Source organism: Acipenser ruthenus, chromosome 33, assembly GCF_902713425.1.
Source record: "Acipenser ruthenus chromosome 33, fAciRut3.2 maternal haplotype, whole genome shotgun sequence".
NCBI lineage: Eukaryota > Metazoa > Chordata > Actinopteri > Acipenseriformes > Acipenseridae > Acipenser > Acipenser ruthenus.
In genome coordinates this window covers 12,974,956-12,994,565 of record NC_081221.1, presented here as the reverse complement: position 1 = coordinate 12,994,565, position 19,610 = coordinate 12,974,956, and the positions used below count along the sequence as shown (strand labels likewise).

The window sequence follows — 19,610 nt, the reverse complement described above, 5'->3', positions numbered from 1 at the left end:
AAGCTTCATTTTTTCGTCTGTGAACATAGAGCTGATGTGACTTGCCAAAAAGCTCCAGTTTTGACTCATCTGTCCAAAGGACATTCTCCCAGAAGGATTGTGGCTTGTCAATATGCATTTTAGCAAATTCCAGTCTGTCAAAAGTGGAGTCCTCCTGGGTCTTCTTCCATGGAGCCCACTTTCGCTCAAAAAGCGACGGATGGTGCGATCAGAAACTGACGTACCTTCACCTTGGAGTTCAGCTTGTATCTCTTTGGCAGTTATCCTTGGTTCTTTTTCTACCATTCGCACTATCCTTCTGTTCAATCTGGGGTCGATTTTCCTCTTGCGGCCGCGCCCAGAGAGGTTGGCTACAGTTCCATGGACCTTAAACTTCTTAATAATATTTGCAACTGTTGTCACAGGAACATCAAGCTGCTTGGAGATGGTCTTGTAGCCTTTACCTTTACCATGCTTGTCTATTATTTTCTTTCTGATCTCCTCAGACAACTCTCTCCTTTGCTTTCTCTGGTCCATGTTCAGTGTGGTGCACACAATGATACCAAACAGCACAGTGACTACTTTTCTCCATTTAAATAGGCTGAATGACTGATTACAAGATTGGAGACATGTGTGATACTAATTAAAGAAACTAATTAGTTTGAAATATCACTATAATCCAATTATTTATTATCTTTTCAAAGGGGTACCAACAACTGTGCCCAGGCCATTTTAGAATATCTTTGTAGAATAAGCAATAATTCATCTCTTTTCACAGCTTCTTTGGTTTATTCTATGACATACCAAAGGCATGCAAGTATACATGATAAAATAGCTTTTAATTTCATCACTTTTCAGGAGGAATGAAGCATTATTTCAATGAGCTGTACGGGTACCAACAAATTTGAGCATGTCTGTATATACACTTATGCGTTTTTATATTATGTCAGGTTCTCAATTAAACAAATAGAATCACTGTGTTAGATACATGTTTTTTTTTCAATGTTATTTTTGCATCGTTATATTGGAAAAAAAGAAAATGTTTGACGATGTTGAAATGTCGTTTAGTTTCTGTAGTGTTGCGTGACACAAGTCCAGTGGCAGTAGTACTATCAGCAGTTGCCTCAATCAATTGCTGGGGGCCATAAAGGAAAGGAAATGAAGAAAACAAACTAAAATGCCTCAGATTGCACCATTTATTCCGGTCCGGTTTTGAAAAAATGGGAAGTTGGCAAACCGTGTGTGCGTCCTCCCTTTCCCATAGCAGCTCCTTCTGCATACACGCACAAGAGTATAAAGAGGGAAATGCACATGCATTATTATTATTATTATTATTATTATTATTATTATTATTATTATTATTGGTAAGCAAGTCTGAGAGGTTTTGTTACTCCAGTGTTTTTGTTTGAGTTATGAGTGGCACATGTTCTTACACTGACAACAAATAAAACAGAGACCAGGTGAAAAGTGCTGTTCAATATAAATGACAAGAAGGTCAGTCCATGGATGCTTAGAACTGACTGAAAGATAAAAGCTAAATCATGAGAGTCTGGAGAGCCGTGGGAGTCTTTTAGAACTGCGATTGCTACATGAAGGAAATGTTGCTGTGATTAACCCAATATACATTTGCAGGGAAGCAGAAGGAACCAAAGCCAAAAGCATAAGAGAGACAACCAACTGTTGAAAAAGGCAGTTAGCTACAGCAGTGACTGGAAACCTGCTGTCCAGGTGTGTAAAAATACACACAGATCATTCTGATAAAACTAACAGTACAGGAAATATTCATTTAGAGCTGAGAGCATCAAACACAAATAGAGTTTAACCAAGTGCTGGACTTTGTGCTGAAACTGAGAGAGAGAGGAGAGGAGAATGGCTCTGAGCACTGAGCAAGCTCTGGCACTGCTACTGATCTTAAACAGCACTCACCTCACAGCAGGTAAGTGATTCTCTCAGAGCAGTGCTTCACAACCTCTACTAAAGTAGGGGGCACATTGCTGTTTAGGGATTTCCCTACAGAGCACTAACAGCTTTGGACAAACACAAACACTGTTATATTACAAACTATACAGGGAGCAGCATTTTACACTAACATGTTGTTTGTAAGACGATTATGTATCTAACAGTACATCTAACAGTGTAAAATATGTGAAATGTCAGGGAAGACTCCACAATATTTTAAACTGCAACAAACTCTTCTCTTAGGTGAAATGGATTTGTAATTGCAAAAGGCAGCATTTAATTACATGTTAGCATTGGCCCTGACGCTGCCACATGTAGCATTAAATATTAAATTGATATTCAACAATAGATGCATTTCTCTGTTACAGGAACCTGTGTGTTATCTTTATTTATATAGATTTCCTATTACACTTCAATAATTGTCCTCGCCAGTCTCTACCAGTATGTATTACAATGTGTTTTTCATGACTGCATACTTTTGTTTTTAATCAATATTTTTCTCAAACCTCCTCTGATGTTTTCAGTTGCTAAAAAACCGAATGAGTCGGTAATGAAGGCACTAGCCGAAACGCCTGTCTACTTGACTTGTAAGTCTCTTGTAAGTTTTAACTTCTATAATTGTAAACATTTATAACAGTATGTAGATTGTATTCATTGTCATGTCATGTTCCTTATGGGTACAAATCATTTTGGAGCAGATGTTTCAGAAATAGATACTTCAGGTTTGAAATATGAGAGCAATGTGATACTGGCAGCAAAAGACAAAATCTGTCTGTTTATTCATGTTGTTCTTTCTCCATGAAGACATTTCTAAGATGTTTTGTACAGAGCCTTCAGTTATTATGCAGGGTCCATCTAGATAGTCTCATAAGGATTTTTGTCCCCAGTATAAAAGGTTCATATATAGCAACATATTAGCAGGAAGGGGTTTGTATTAAGATTTAAAGCACACTAGCCAAACTGGGCTTATTGTTCCAATACTGAAAACAACACTAGAAATGTATCCACGGCAATGTCATATTTCTTCATTTTAAGTCAGTTTTAGTAATATCCTGCAACCGATGAGCCAGCAAATATTGCAGAAGTAACAGTAACAGGCGGCTCCCAGGACTGCATTCTTTCCCATGTGGGTGGCATGCATTGCATTGATCACTCAATAACTATTGCAAGTGAACTGTGACAGCTTTGTAACCCAGATATAGAGATGCAGCTCCGACTACGCCACTTATTGTTTAAAGAAAATAAGGAATTATATTTCATTGTTCTAGATTATTCTAACGTTATTAATGACTGTGAACAAGACAGTAATCGATCAATTAACAGTATATCCAAATATTTTAATAAATCAATTATATAACAAGGTTAATTAATTTGATTAATAACTTGATTTAGTTAATATTGAAACATACTGACAGCTTCAAATTAGTCACACAAACATGTTAAATCATAGGCATTAATTGGATTTTTGAATGTTATCAAGTAAAGAAGTTAGTATGAAAATGTTTCCATAAAAACACACGTCTGCTTCTCAAAACAGCCCATAGTACAAATGTATTCAATACAACTCATAAGCGAAAACGTACGGATCATAAACAGCATGTATTCATCAATATGACTATTAATGCAAAAAGTCCCCACAGTTATTCAGCATATCCATATTGAACATGGGTATAGGTACCTAATTTGATTTCATGTTTTATGAACTGAAATTCATTTTTTTATAAACTAAATATAATAATAATAATAATAATAATAATAATAATAATAATAATAATAATAATAATAATAATAATAATAATAACAAGACCTTTTAGAGAAGCACACAGGAAGTGGTTAGGGATGTGATGTGGGTAACACTACTATACATGTATATGCTGATGATCCTCTTTTGTATGCGTCAGGACACTCTGCACAGGCAGTACAGAGGGAGCTGCAGGCTGCATTTAATATTGTACAGCAGAGACTTTTTCAACATAGATTAGTACTCAGTGTATCTAAGACTAAAACAATGCTGTTTGCTCTAACAGGAGGAAGGTCTGACTTGGGTTATTGCTACATTACATGGAGAATTACTAGAGAAAGATTCCTTTTAGAAATATCTGGGAATATGGATTGATGAGCACCTTATTTTTAATGACCACATTAATACATTGGTATTAAAATTAGGACCTAACACAGTCTTTCTCTTCAGGAACAAGAAGGCTTTCTCTCAGTCTAGTAGGTGAAAGTTAGTGACTGCCACTATTCCTCCTGTTTTGATGATGGTGATTATATTGACAGTTTGCTTGTAAACAGTCTCTGCATAAACTTGATGTGTTGTACAATTCATGCTGCAGATGTGCTCTAGACTGCCCCCTCCTGACACATCATTGTCATGTGTGTATAAAACTAGGCTGGCTCTCACTTGCAAATCGGAGGCTTTTTCATTGGTCCTGTTTTATATTGAAGGTGTTTAAAGGCTTGGTACCGGCTTACCTGAGTGCTTTGGTAAAAGGACTAGCATTGGTTACAATCTACGCTCTCAGGATTCTGTTCACTTGGCTGTTCCAACTGTTCCTACACGCTTGGGAGATTTATGATTTGCTTATCAACTCCCGAAGACATGGAATTCTTTCTATCATCGTTTGAAGGTGGAATTTGATCATTTGTCTTTCTCCGGCTATAAATATGGTATTTGGGAACTGCTTAGAACCTCTTGCCAATGCTTTACCTCCAGTCCACATTAGAAAACAGACATGTCCTACTTACTCTGTTCTAAGAGCTCTGTGTGCTTGTGGCAGAGTGGAAGCCCTGCCGGTGTAATGTGTGTGCGTGTGTGTGTGTGTGTGCGTGTGTGTGTGTGTGTGTTGTGTGTGTGTTTGTGTGTGGTGGTGGGGGGGGGGGTGTATATTGGGTTGGGGTTAAATTCCTCCCTGCACAATGCATGTGAGAATGTGGCTGGAGCCTTAATTGAATGATTGATGGTTGATTAGGCTCCAGCCACATGTTATATAGGAGAGGAGAAATCCTTTGTCTGGTGGAGGGAGTTGGTGAGTTAAGACTGTGTTGGGTGCTTTCTGGCTATATTGATCAGTGAAGGTGAATGCCCAGCCTGACAGTCCTGTTTTGTTTGAACTGTTTGTTTTGTGGTTTTTGTTAATAAATGCGCCACAGTGCTTTAATCAGCAGTCTCTCTTCCTGCCGGTAACGAGTCCTGACAATGCTGCTGACTGAGTCTGAACCACATGTTTTTATTGTGTTGCTTGTGTTGTATTTGTCTTTTATTGTTTTCCAGGACCCCCTTGTAAATGAGGCCTCGGTCTCAATGGGTAAATCTCCTGGTTAAATAAACAAACAAACACAAAATAATTGGGAACCAGGAAGCAGCAGAAACTTTTCATTGATAGCGTTGTCTTTGAAAGATCTGCAACGTCAAAAATACGAGGAAACAACCGAAATATCATCAACAGAAGAATGTAGGTGTTTATTCCATTGAGTTTATTGTCTCTTCTCTCTCTTATAGCTGATTGCCCTGAACCAGACCATGTTGATGTCTCTGGCTCAGCTGGGGGAAGAGCAGTGATGCCCTGTTCTTACACCCCCACCCCTGGGCAGGATGTAGAAGTCACATGGTATGCATATCCAGATCAGGGAGAAGCTGTTCTATTAATCAACTCAAAGACCCCCTCAGCACCCATCCCTGCACAGTGGAGCGGCCGAGTGAAGCTGTCTGATGAAGTCTCCTCTGGAAACGCCTCTCTGCTAATCTCTGAGCTCAGACTGGAGGACACTCGGGATTACACGTGTGACGTGTGGATCAATGGGATATGTGTCACTCACAGGGCTGTTAAACTGACAGTTCAAGGTAAATATAATAAACATGTTCTGGTTGGTGAGTACTTGTGTTAAAATTAAGAATATGTGCTGAACTGGACCTCCAAAGAGAGATTCAACTACTTCAACAACAACAACGACCACAACCCCGACAACTAGACCATCAGCAACCCAGAAAACCAGCCCATGCCCAACCCAGCAGGGGAATGCAGCAGCACAGAGGAGATCGTACTGCATGAAACCGCTTTGATAACTGGATTCTAATTGGATTGCATGTACCTGTATTTAGTGAGTGTTGTGAGTTAAGCGGAAGTTCAATTATTCCTGTGTGTTGCTGCTGCTGGTTCCCTATGCTAGTATAGTCCATTGTGAAAGAGTATTGCTGTTACTGTAACCCGCTGCATCCTGCCTGTGCCTGCATCTCTCCATTTCTATATCATTTTAATAAGAGCGTTTTAGCATTTTGATATATTTCAGGTTCTATTCATCACTGATAGCTATTAGTTTATTTTTTGTATAAGTTAGTTGTTGCTGTTTACTATAGATAATTGTTAATAACAGTTTTATATTAGTGATGTGAAGACAGTTTAGTAATTTGTATTGATTTCTTAATTTTTTATTACTGATCGACAGCAAAGTACATTTGTTAATTTTATGCTTAGTATAAATTAGATTCCTGATTACTATTAAATGTTAGTTGCACAGTACAATATCTTATTGCTTTTCCTTTTTTGCTTATGAATAATAAAATATGTAGCTGTGTCCTGTCTCTCTTGGCATTTTTCAATTTTTTACATGACAACCATAACTTCAAAATACTGGTAGACAAACGTTTCAGACTCAGGGCGCGAGGGGTTATATAGACTTAATACTGGCTTTTCAAGTTCCACTGAACAGACCTGAATTAAAAGCACTGCTGCCCCCTAGTGGATATTATCAAGAGCAATACAGCAGTATAATCTGACACAGTTTGCTGTTAATGAAGTTTCACAACATTCGACTCGGATTAAACATCAGAGCTGAAGAAGCAGCAATATGTATATTGGAATTCCCTTAAGTTTATATAGAGGGCAATTGCTAGGTAGTTACATTAACAGATAAAGGAAATATTTCAAAATTGTATCTGTGTTGCAGTTATTTACTTAATATTGCGGTATCATTCTGAGGAAAGTGATGAGTTTATGCATTGAAGCGCTGTAGAGTGTGTCAGTAGATACTCGTGGAGCCACAGATGTGCCCATAGCCTGCATGTGGGGCACAGCCCCTTTAAATAACTCCGAGGAGAAGGCATTGTGAATGATTCCCGCTGTCTCATACTGGAGATGTCCTGGATGGCTTTTGGTTATGAGATGCAGCAAACGTCTAAACCACAAAGCAAAAGAGACGGGCTCATCTGCATTCGTGGTTTCGAGCGTTTAACCTCATCTCTCATCTCACCGGCAGGAGACAGAATCCATCCCGGGAGCGGATCACACAACACTGCCCGTTACAGCAGCAGTGTGAAGGGTTTACAGCCCCAGCGCTGGGAGGATGGCTGGCACCGAGGAGCTCGTTCTGTGGGACCTGTCTAGGGTCCTAGTGCCGACTAGAGCTAATTATTACATAGAGAGGTTTAGAAAAACATTTTACACAACACGTGTATTTTTATGTTATTTGATCGTTTTTCTTAATTTATGTGTATAAGGGAGGATGTGTGGTAGGGGTGCATGGAAATAAAATATCTTAGTATCCCTTAAATATCACTAAAGGTCTATGCACACCGGACGCGAACGACGCGAGCGAGCAAATAAAAAATAATGAAAGCTATTGATTTAAATGGAGCGATGCACACCGCAGCCGTAGCGAGCGGCGCGAACGAAGCGAGCGAATTTAGAAATCAATGTGTTTTATTTCTATTCGCGACACGAGCTATTGGCGTCGCAATGCACCAATCAGAAATCAGATCAAAGGGAGCGGCTGTCAGACTGTCACTGTCTCGCTCACGCAGAGATTACCACAGAAATAAAAAAATGACATCAATGAGAATGTAATTATTAAAGTGGAAAAATATAATGCTCTTTATGATGCCAGTGTCAGTGGTTATAAAGACAATAAAAAGAAGGACGCCATATGAGAAGAAATAGCAGAACATTTGAAAATTCATGGCATGTCTATCTCTCTTTATTTCACCTCAATTTCAAAGTGACGGGGAGCGCCACACACTGGTTTCATATTTCTGTAAAATTACGCTTCCTTTTAATAATATTGACCAATAATAATAATAATCACATTCACACAATAACGGAGAAGATTTTATTAAAACTGAAAATCAATAAAAGTAGGCCTATATTATATTAAACTAATGTCTTCAGTATTTCCAAATAAATATATGCAGATGTATTCTTTTTGAATACTTTACATGTTAATCCAGATCACATATAAACACACTTACGGAAAAAACACATGTGATTCACATGGGAAACACATGTTATCACATGTGAAAATAATTATTCACATGTGTTCATATGTGACCACATTGAAATATCATTGATGATCACATGTGAATATACAATTCACATTTAAGCACGTGAATATTTGCTGATCACATGTGATTATACCATTTTACATCTGATATGTGATAAACTCTTACAGCAAATTCAACTTGTTTAATCAAATAAAAACATGTTAAGTTAAAAATTATAATAATGGATACAATAAAGAATAAAACTAAGAATACAGGTATAAATTAAAATAAGCCTAGTATTATTACAATGAGTTTACAGAACACCACGTGTTTTCGCTCTAGCCTGATCAGACCTCGAGACCCAATTTCAATAGGATACGTTCTTTGTAGTTCTAACGGTTAAAACAGTTCAAATGTCTGCAATAGAAAATAAACACCACCGGTATGTTCTCATATTCTGGGTCAAATCAAAGGAAATTAGTATCAGTGAAGAGAGATTTGTACAGGACAGAAATCTCCTCTCTGATCCTGAGAGAATTGGACTTGATTCATGGATTAAAAAAAAAAAAAGGAACCAAAAGATGAATGGAAATCGAACCCGGCCTGAGTCCGTCAGTGGTAAGTACGTTTTAACTATAAATTGTATAGATTAATAAATTAGACAGACGCATTAAGTTTGTGAATACAGGGTTTTTATAAACAAATATTATGAATAACAATTTGTGACAACAAACTCGCACTGACTCCCTCTCTTCCTTGACTTTATATTACTCCGCCAAACCCCAGGATCAACCAACCCCATTTTCTGGACGGTAACGCCTCCGAGCTCCACCCTCGACCAACCCACTTGCTGGCAGCACAAGTAGCCATCGATATATAAACACTAGATAGGACATTACGTCAGTTTGATGTGTAAATTGAGACGCTAGTTTGTGCAATGTTCTGAAGCAACTTCACAGCTACAAACACATACAGTGCTTTCGTATTTATCTATTTCTCCCCCCATATTATGTATTTTTAAAAACTTTGTTTTTAAATTTATATTTTTTTTAATAAAAAAGCACATACACTTAAAGTGCTACTATCGTTTACATATTAGTGGTTGTATGTATAATATGATGTATACACGTCTACTATCTATTATTTTCTTCCTATTGCTTCTATATAGGTCCAGTGTTAACGTATTCAGATCTCTTCAATAAAATTGTTTAATGTTTAATTTATTTTTTCTTATTACCTGCTCACAACTACTTTTTCTTATTACCTACTTAACGTGAATTCCATAAAAAAGTTACAAAATTATTTCTAAGCTAATCGATAAGACCCTTCTTATTCATTTGTCATTTTCATCCCTACAGATAACCTCAGATGCATTAAAAAAAAGAAAAGGAGTGGTTAGATGCACAAATAGATGACATTGAATATGACAGTCTGAGTGGCAAGGGGCAGAGAGCCCTAAAGCAGCCAGTAAGGTATTCACCTGAGCAGACTTCTGAAGAATCTTGCTCTGATGAGGAGATAGTGGCACAAAAAAGACCCAGGATCTGCAGTGTTCCTAAACCTAATAAGGTAGTGTTCTGGCATGCAATCACAATAAATACACATTATATTAAGTGACAAAATATATTTATAACAACCCAAAAAACTCCATACCTAAAAATATAAGCAGACCACCGATTATAGTTACAAAGATAAAACCCCATGCAATTTAACCAGGCTTTACGTTCAATACAGAAACACCTACTAATATTAAACAAAGATATGACGGAGGACATCTTGAAGTAAAACTTCCCAGTAGTGTTGCCCTGTGTCCCTGATTTCCTGGATCGTCCCGGTTTGGAGGAAGGTGTCGTGGGAATTCAATATGACTTCCCAGGACACTAAACGCCAGCACCATAAACTGAGCACAGGTTAGATACATCAGGATACAATATTACTGCAACACACACACAATATGAACTGGTTGTCATGTCAACACCAGAATAATAATAGAACCCAGATTCGAATCACCTGCTCAAGAGTGTTTCCTGCAGTGGCTCTTATAGCCAAGAGGGACAAAAAACAAAAGGTCCAAACTGACTGCCGTTTAATGACACGCCTTTCTGTCATCAAGGCAATTCAGTGTCACGCTTCCTGTTCTACATCCATACCAGTTATGTACAAAACAAATCCTATACTGTGCAGTCTCCTCTTCTAACTTGTTCTTCCTCATTTTATTTATAGCTGATATTACACACAAATACTGCTACATTGTGAAAGAGAAATAAAACAAACTGTCAGTATTACACAACTGGTACCAAACTGAACACGGAGTCCTTGAATGGGGCCTGCAGGTTAATGATTTGTTTTGTAATATTAACAGTTCAACAAAAAATAGAGCAAATTGTATTGTGTTGTAAAGCCCCTGATGCATGAGGCCAGTGTGTTTGTGGTGAGCACTGTGCTGTTACCCTGAAAGCTCCCGTGGTCAGTTTGCAGTTTCCCCATGCGTGCGTCCTCCCTTTCACATAGCTTGCAATAGCAGCTCCTTCTGCATACACTCACAAGAGTATAAAGGGTGAAATGCACATGCATTATTATTATTATTATTATTATTATTATTATTATTATTATTATTATTATTATTATTATTATTATTGGTAAGCAAGTCTGAGAGGTTTTGTTACTCCAGTGTTTTTGTTTGAGTTATGAGTGGCACATGTTCTTACACTGACAACAAATAAAACAGAGACCAGGTGAAAAGTGCTGTTCAATATAAATGACAAGAAGGTCAGTCCATGGATGCTTAGAACTAACTGAAAGATAAAAGCTAAATCATGAGAGTCTGGAGAGCTGTGGGAGTCTTTTAGAACTGTGATTGCTACATGAAGGAAATGTTGCTGTTATTAACCCAATATACATTTGCAGGGAAGCAGAAGGAACCAAAACCAAAAGCATAAGTGAGACAACCAACTGTTGAAAAAGGCAGTTAGCTACAGCAGTGACTGGAAACCTGCTGTCCGGGTGTGTAAAAATACACACAGATCATTCTGGTCAAACTAACAGTACAGGAAATATTCATTTAGAGCTGAGAGCATCAAACACAAATAGAGTTTAACCCGAGTGCTGGACTTTGTGCTGAAACTGAGAGAGAGAGGAGAGGAGAATGGCTCTGAGCACTGAGCAAGCTCTGGCACTGCTACTGATCTTAAACAGCGCTCACCTCACAGCAGGTAAGTGATTCTCTCAGAGCAGTGCTTCACAACCTCTGCTAAAGTAGGGGGCACATTGCTGTTTAGGGATTTCCCTACACAGCACTAACAGCTTTGGACAAACATAAACACTGTTATATTACAAACTACACAGGGAGCAGCATTTTACACTAACATGTTGTTTGTAAGACGATTATGTATCTAACAGTACATCTAACAGTGTAAAATATGTGAAATGTCAGGGAAGACTCCACAATATTTAAAACTTCAATAAACTCTTCTCTCAGGTGAAATGGATTTGTAATTGCAAAAGGCAGCATTTAATTACATTTTAGCATTGAAAGAACAGCTGAGTCAGGTACAGTAATGAAGGCACTAGCCAAAACATGTTACTGTTTATTGTTCAGTAAAAACATGTTTAAATCGCAGCGTGTTTGTTCTGCTATTTACGATATTAAATACACCACAGCAAGCGCGTTGTCATATATTTTAGATATTTTCATTGGTACAATCTGAGAGCTAAATTTAGTGAATGGCGTTTGTTCTTCTGCCATCGAGTAATCTGCAGTACATTTCAATTTGAATTCCCTTCATTTTTTTCTCAGCAGTACACTTCCTAATTACAGTTCCAAGTATTTCTGTGCGTTCTGCTTTCACATTTCTTAAAATGGTCCGTTTCAGAAATAAACTTTGTTTTCCCTGCAGCAGCTGACCCTGCTTTAGTACAAACCTCCCGCGGCATTACTGTTTATCATTATGGTGACGTCACCGTGCCTGCTTCATTGCTAAAGAGATATTATCAGCTCATCATCCAACTGGGGAATCTGCTGCGCAGTTAAATCATGCTTAAACTCCTGACGCGAAACAATGTAACCAAATCTATTATATCTGGGATAGCTGCGGCTGCTAAAGAAGAAGCAACAGAAGATCTGTTCGTGTATCTATAAAACTTTATTCAGGCACTCTACGATTTGACTGGCGAAAGATAACGTTGGTTCACAAAGAAAATAAACACTTTTTTTAATGTATACTGTGTTCAATTGTAGTTTCGGTTATGGAGGATATTTTATGATCTTTTGAAGCTGCGTGTTTCTGATTTGGCGTTGTTCTTTTTATAATGGGAGGGGGGGCACAATATTTCATTATGAAAATGGGGGGGGGGGGGGGGGGGGACCAATCTTCATAGCATACACTATGAAAATGAGTCTGGGGGGACCACTTTCCAAGGGGGGGCCATTTTTCGCGTGACATTTGTCTTTCGTGCAATATTTGGACACACAGAGATACTCTTCCAAACTCTCCAGTCTCTGGATCTCAGGAAATCGTTTGAACGACTCGACAGTCCCCTACATGCACTGAAGCAACTCGGGGAAGATGCCAAGTTTGAGGGATTTTATGAAGAAACTGTACAGCTCCGAGGCCATGGAGAGGAACGCAAACGAGAAAGACTCCGCCGTGGCTGGGATGATTATGAACAAGGGTTCAGCTGCTTTAATGAGGACACCGACCCAAACACTTTGGAGAGACCCCCGCGCCTGCGTGTTGAAGTCCTGGATGGAATCATTTGTCAGCTATCAGAGAGGTTTGCTGACATGAAAAAGCTCCACTTCAGGATTGTAGATCTTGGACTCTCTAAGCAGCGGCTCTCAAACCATGAGGCGTGACAAGGGAGGAGCGAGCTGTGTGTCCTTTATTGATGATTTGAAGACAATTACAAATTACTATATATTTTAAATGTATTATATTTAAAAATAACTCAAATAAAATAACGCAAAAAACGTTGGTTTAACGTGCTAATGTTCCTTTGCAACTGTGACACGTCACACGTACGTTGGGTGTCCCCCCCCAGTAAACTTGTAAACAGTCTGAGCAGCGCGCTTACAGAGAGAAAATATATAAAGGAAACAGGAAAAGAAGGGAAGTTATAATAAATAAAGATGACAGAAAAATAAAGTAAAACAAAGACAGACAAAGGACTACAGATAGAGGGCGCTAATCATCTACAATAATAGATGGAATGCGCCCTATAGATTAACCAGAAGAAGAAGAAGCAGCTTACAGAGAGAAACAGCTTTAATGAGAAACGGATCGTTTTGTGACAAACGGAGAAAAACGAACAACACAAACCGAAGAGAGGACAGCAGCAGAGGATCCAGCAAAACACAGAAGCAGAAAATATGAGGACGCATTGTTATGTTCACTAATGTTTCAATAATGAAATCTATTTGTTATTAATGAACAGCTAGCTTGTGCTAGTCCTTTATTGACATGCTTTCTTAAGTTATTTTTCGAAACTTCCTGTATCCTGGAAAACTACCTCATAACTTACTATCAAATCTAGTAGTGACACCTTGTGGTCATGATATGTAACTGCACATCATCCTGGCAAACCACAGCATGCAGCCCTGCAAGCTACACCAGCATCTGGAAACACAACAACCCTGCCTTAGCATCTAAACCCGTCATGATTTTACACAGGAAGCGCTATGAGTTTATTTCTTTATTTATTTATCGCATTTGTATAGCGCTTTTTACACAAAAGTAACGTAAAGCACTGTACAGAACATAGCAGAAAAAAATACAAACCACAATACATTTGAATAGCATGTCACACATACAACTGCCACAAGCAGACCATTTAAATAACAGAGTTAAACAACAGTATACACCTAATAATACAGAAGCAGAAATTGTGAAGTTACATTAAAACCAACTAAGATAAGAAAGTTAACAGGACCAAAAAAAAAACAAAATAAGATTTTAGCTGCTTCCATTGGTTCTGTTTTTGAATGAATACTTCTGAAACTCATACTGCTCTATATTGATCAAATCCCTTCTACTCTTTTATTCATTGTTTTGCAACATATAGGATTTTCGGTTTGTTATATTGTTTCAGTAAACTGGGGAGGCGCAGGTATTTTTTTCATAGCTCAGGGCAAAGCTCAGGGCAAAGTTTGAGAAGCACTGCTCTGAAGACTAATTTTTTTTTATCATAATCGTTCCCTTGTATTTTTTATAATAGGCACAGTAGTGTCTGATTTATTATTTATTATTATTACACGGTGTTGGTATTATCGTCTGCTTTCACGATTGCATATTCACTTATTAGCGCTTTGCTTTGTTGCTGTATCGTATAGTAAACAAACACAAGTGTTTATGTAAATGGCAGCATTTGTATTGAATAGCATCGTTTCAAATGTAAAAACAGGAGTGAAACAGTCGGACCCGCTGCTAATATTTTATGCCTCCCCAATTTCTGGGTCCCCCAGCCGCTCCCGCTGCCCTGTCACAATGCTGCTGACTGAGTCTGAACCACATGTTTTTATTGTGTTGCTTGTGTTGTATTTGTCCTTTATTGTTTTCCAGGACCCCCTTGTAAATGAGGCCTCGGTCTCAATGGGTAAATCTCCTGGTTAAATAAACAAACAAACACAAAATAATTGGAACCAGGAAGCAGCAGAAACTTTTCATCGATAGCGTTGTCTTTGAAAGATCTGCAACGTCAAAAATACGAGGAAACAACCGAAATATCATCAACAGAAGAATGTAGGTGTTTATTCCATTGAGTTTATTGTCTCTTCTCTCTCATTACTGTAGCTTGCCCTGCACCAGACCATGTTGATGTCTCTGGCTCAGCTGGGGGGAGAGCAGTGCTGCCCTGTTCTTACACCCCCACCCCTGGGCAGGATGTAGCAGTCAGATGGTATGCATATCCAGATCAGGGAGGACCTGTTTTATTAATCGAGTCAAAGAGACGATCCTCAGCACCCATCCCTGCGCAGTGGAGCGGCCGAGTGAAGCTGCCTGATGAAGTCTCCTCTGGAAACGGCTCTCTGCTAATCTCTGAGCTCAGACTGGAGGACACTGGGGATTACACGTGTGACATGTGGATCAATGGGATATGTGTCACTCACAGGAATGTTAACCTGACAGTTCAAGGTAAATATAATAAACATGTTCTCTGGTTGGTGAGTACTTGTGTTAAAATTAAGAATATGTGCTGAACTGCTGAAACCACTCAAGGTCCTGTGTGTGACTACATGAACACCCTGCCTTGTTTTCAGCACACACACACAATGGGGTTTGTTTAAGGGTCATTTTCCTGCTGGTCAGTTACGTTACAGCTCTCTTGTTTTGTTTTTTTCTTGCTGAACAAAATGTTCTTCTGCTCCACTGGCATTTGGACCTCTGCTAGGCAGATTTCAGCTGCAGTCCTTACTGACAACTTACTGACTGCTTGGGTTTAGATTTTTGATTTCTTTTGATTGGTTGTTTTGTGTAATGTATTCCCTGTGGATTAACACACAGGGGTTTCTGGTAGAATCATAACATGCTGTATAATTTCAAATAACATCCACACATTCATAACAAAAGCAAACTAGAATACAGAACCTGAGAAGGGCTGCCAACACCAAACCCTTGTGTTTACCATTGAAGCTGTGTGTTCAAAGTCCCTTCATTATCCCATATTGTAAAGCTCACAGATCTTCTCAGTCAATCACTTTCTAAGCACAGCGAGTTCAGTCATTATCCCAGATGTAAATTAAGCTAATGGGACTTTTAAAAGCTAAACGTCTAAAGTGACTGGAGCTTTAGAATCCTGAAACTCGCTTTTTAAACAGCGACATACATTTCAAACAGCTTAAAACACATTTAAATACACACAATGTCTAGAACAGCATTAGTACCCTTTGCAGCGGCCATTACCTGTAGATAACTGACTTTGGGTCCGATTCACAGAATGTTTTTGTTGGCGTTGGTACCATTTCTGTCTTAATATAAGTGCTGATACCCTTCAGCAAATGATGTAACCCACACAGCTCAGTGTGTGTGCTTGAATTAGTGATGCAGTAATAATGTGGTGTAGTTTTCAAGACGCTTCTCATTGTTTTAGTGTCCTGTCTGTAAGAGGTAAGAGTCACACTATCATGGTATAAAGGGTGGTATTAACGCTAAGTAATTATTCATGAGAGCTGATCAAACGACACAGAAAAAACACCATTAGGACGTCTGTGGATTACAGCGGGAGCAAGGAGTGAAGTTTGAGGAGTGATAATAACACACCTCCAGTCTTCACTCCAGTTTTACCACTGGGACGTGAATTGGGCCCTTTGTCTTTGGCGGTGGTCAATTGTGTAGAAGGTACTGGCTGCTGTGTCAGATATTAAGGCATAATTTGTATGTCAATTGAATTGTGCTTACAGGACCTCCAAAGAGAGATTCAACTACCTCAAGAACAACGACGAGCACAACCCCGACAACTAGACCATCAGCCACCCCGACAACTAGACCATCAGCAACCCAGAAAACCAGCCCATGCTCAACCCAGCAGGGGAATGCAGCAGCACAGAGGAGATCGTTCTGCATGAAACCGCTTTGATAACTGGATTGTAATTGGATTGCATGTACCTGTATTTAGTGAGTGTTGTGAGTTAAGCGGAAGTTCAATTATTCCTGTGTGTTGCTGCTGCTGGTTCCCTATGCCAGTATGGTCCATTGTGAAAGAGTATTGCTGTTACTGTAACCCGCTGCATCCTGCCTGTGCCTGCATCTCTTCATTTCTATATCATTTTAATAAGAGCGTTTTAGCATTTTGATATATTTCAGGTTCTATTCATCCCTGATAGCTATTAGTTTATTTTTTGTATAACTTAGTTGGTGCTGTTTACTATAGATAATTGTTAATAACAGTTTTATATTAGTGATGAGAAGACAGTTTAGTAATTTGTATTAATTTCTTAATTTTTTTTTATTACTGATTGAAAAGTACATTTGTTAATTTTTTGCTTAGTATAACTTAGTTATTCCTGATTACTATTAAATGTTAGTTGCACAGTACAATATCTTATTGCTTTTCCTTTTTTGCTTATAAATAATAAAATATTTAGCTGTGTCCTGTGTCTTGGCATTTTTCTCTACAATCCTCAGCCTCGTTAGAGAGCCTGTGTGCTACAGAAGGTATGAAATTCCTTTTTTTAAGATTCTATTGCACTTGTTAGCATAGCCAGATTTGAAGAATATTTGGCATCATAATGTCTAATTAGCATACAAACAAACCCCTGTTTCAAAGATACAATATCTAATAAAGTTCTGTCACATGGTCCCTAGTGGGCTTCCCCCAGCAACGTTAAATAAAGGAGTAAAAAGGCTTCTGAACATTGCACACTGAATCCTCCCAATTGTCCTCTGAATGGACTGCAGCCCAGAATGGATGTTTTGTGTCTCCATCATTGCTGCAGTTGTAGTAGCCATATACTGTGTGCCATTAGCCCATTGCCAATTCGGTGTGTCACGAAACAGTCCAGCACAGGCAGGAGCAGGGCAATATTTTACATGACATCCATAACTTCAAAATACTGGTAGACAAACGTTTCAGACTCAGGGCCCGAGGGGTAAGATAGACTTAATACTGGCTCTTCCAGTTCCTCTGAACAGACCTGAATAAAAGGCACTGCTGCCCCCTCGTGGATATTATCAAGAGCAATACAGCAGTATAATCGGACACAGTTTGCTGTTAATGAAGTTTCACAACATCCGACTCGGATTAAACATCAGAGCTGAAGAAGCAGCAATATGTATATTGGAATTCCCTTAAGTTTATATAGAGAGCAATGGCTAGATAGTTATATTAACAGATAAAGGAAATATTTAAAAATTGTATGAGTGTTTTCTTAATATTGCGGGATCATTCTGAGGAAAGTGATGAGTTTATGCATTGAAGCGCTGTAGAGTGTGTCAGTAGATACTCGTGGGGCCACAGATGTGCCCATAGCCTGTATGTGGGGCACAGCCCCTTTAAATAACTCCGAGGAGAAGGCATTGTGAATGATTCCCGCTGTCTCATACTGGAGATGTACTGGATGGCTTTTGGTTATGAGATGCAGCAAACGTCTAAACCACAAAGCAAAAGAGACGGGCTCATCTGCATTCGTGGTTTCGAGCGTTTAACCTCATCTCTCATCTCACCGGCAGGAGACAGAATCCATCCCGGGAGCGGATCACACAACACTGCCCGTTACAGCAGCAGTGTGAAGGGTTTACAGCCCCAGCGCTGGGAGGATGGCTGGCACCGAGGAGCTCGTTCTGTGGGACCTGTCTAGGGTCCTAGTGCCGACTAGAGCTAATTATTACATAGAGAGGTTTAGAAAAACATTTTACTCAACACGTGTATTTTTATGTTATTTGATCGTGTAGGATCATTTGTGCCAAAATAAAAAAAAATAAATAAATACATAAATAAGTAAAAAATGAAATATATTTAATAATGTATCTATCTATTTATTTATTTATTTCTTTATTTATTTCGTTTTTTATTTCGTTTTTTTATTTCTTTATTTATTTCGTCTTTTATTTATTTATTTATTTATTTCGTTTTTCAATTCTTTATTTATTTCGTCTTTTCATTTTGGCACAATCTTTTCGAGCCCCCGTCAGTCATGCTCGATGGTCGGGACAGTAAGTGACTCGCTGATCTCCTCTCGTTCCCTGGTAGTATCGCGGAGCAGTGATGGGCAGGTCGATTCCTTTTAGTGTCTCCATTCATTTGATTCAGTTCAGTTTGGTGAATCGATTCATTTCGTTCATTTGATTCACTGATTCAATGACACAAAACCAGTCAGTGTAGACCGCATTAAGATTGTTTACGTAGGTTTATTTGAACCGGAAAGAACGAGTCGTTCATGAACTGCACATCACAAAAGCGAGGGAGAATCTATATTTGGTTGACTGGGTTCATAAACATTAAATATAGTTTGACAAAAAAAAGATATCTATTTACAATCCTAGAGATAACATAACAGTTTGAACCCTTAGCATTGTTTAGCCATCAGTATCAATCTAATTTAATTTAATCTTTTTTTAAAAAAAAAATAGTCATTTGCATTTCTTATGTGTTTTTTTCTATACATTTGGAGTCACTCATTGTTTTTTTACAACAAAAAGAGAGGCTCGAGCGAGTGGTATTTGTGGAACTAATCCGTGGTATTTATTCAGCACAGAGCAAAACGCTGTTTGACCGGAGGGTCGTGGGTTCAATCCCAGGTGGGGGACACTGCTGCTGTACCCTTGAGCAAGGTACTTTACCTAGATTGCTCCAGTAAAAACCCAACTGTATAAATGGGTAATTGTATGTAAAAATAATGTGATATCTTGTAACAATTGTAAGTCGCCCTGGATAAGGGCGTCAGCTAAGAAATAAATAATAATAATAATAATATCCAGTAAAC

At 38.6% G+C, this 19,610-nt stretch overlaps 2 gene segments (V, D, J or C); both read left to right on the top strand.

Annotated features, from left to right (window-relative positions):
* The window catches only part of LOC117433421 (uncharacterized), a 45,737-nt gene that overhangs the window by 16,023 nt on the left and 10,104 nt on the right, over positions 1-19,610 (top strand). The window contains exons 3-4 of one of the 2 annotated variants that reach the window: positions 2,463-2,536; positions 5,441-5,782. Coding sequence is in view for 1 of the 2 variants with exons in the window: in one of them it covers positions 2,463-2,525; positions 5,441-5,782 (405 nt within the window). In the remaining variant the exon portion in view is untranslated. 2 annotated transcript variants of the gene reach the window in all.
* LOC131704978 (probable non-functional immunoglobulin lambda variable 1-50) lies at positions 11,123-17,278 on the top strand. The segment is given in 3 exon segments: positions 11,123-11,406; positions 14,983-15,324; positions 16,590-17,278. Coding segments are annotated over 3 exon segments (585 nt in total).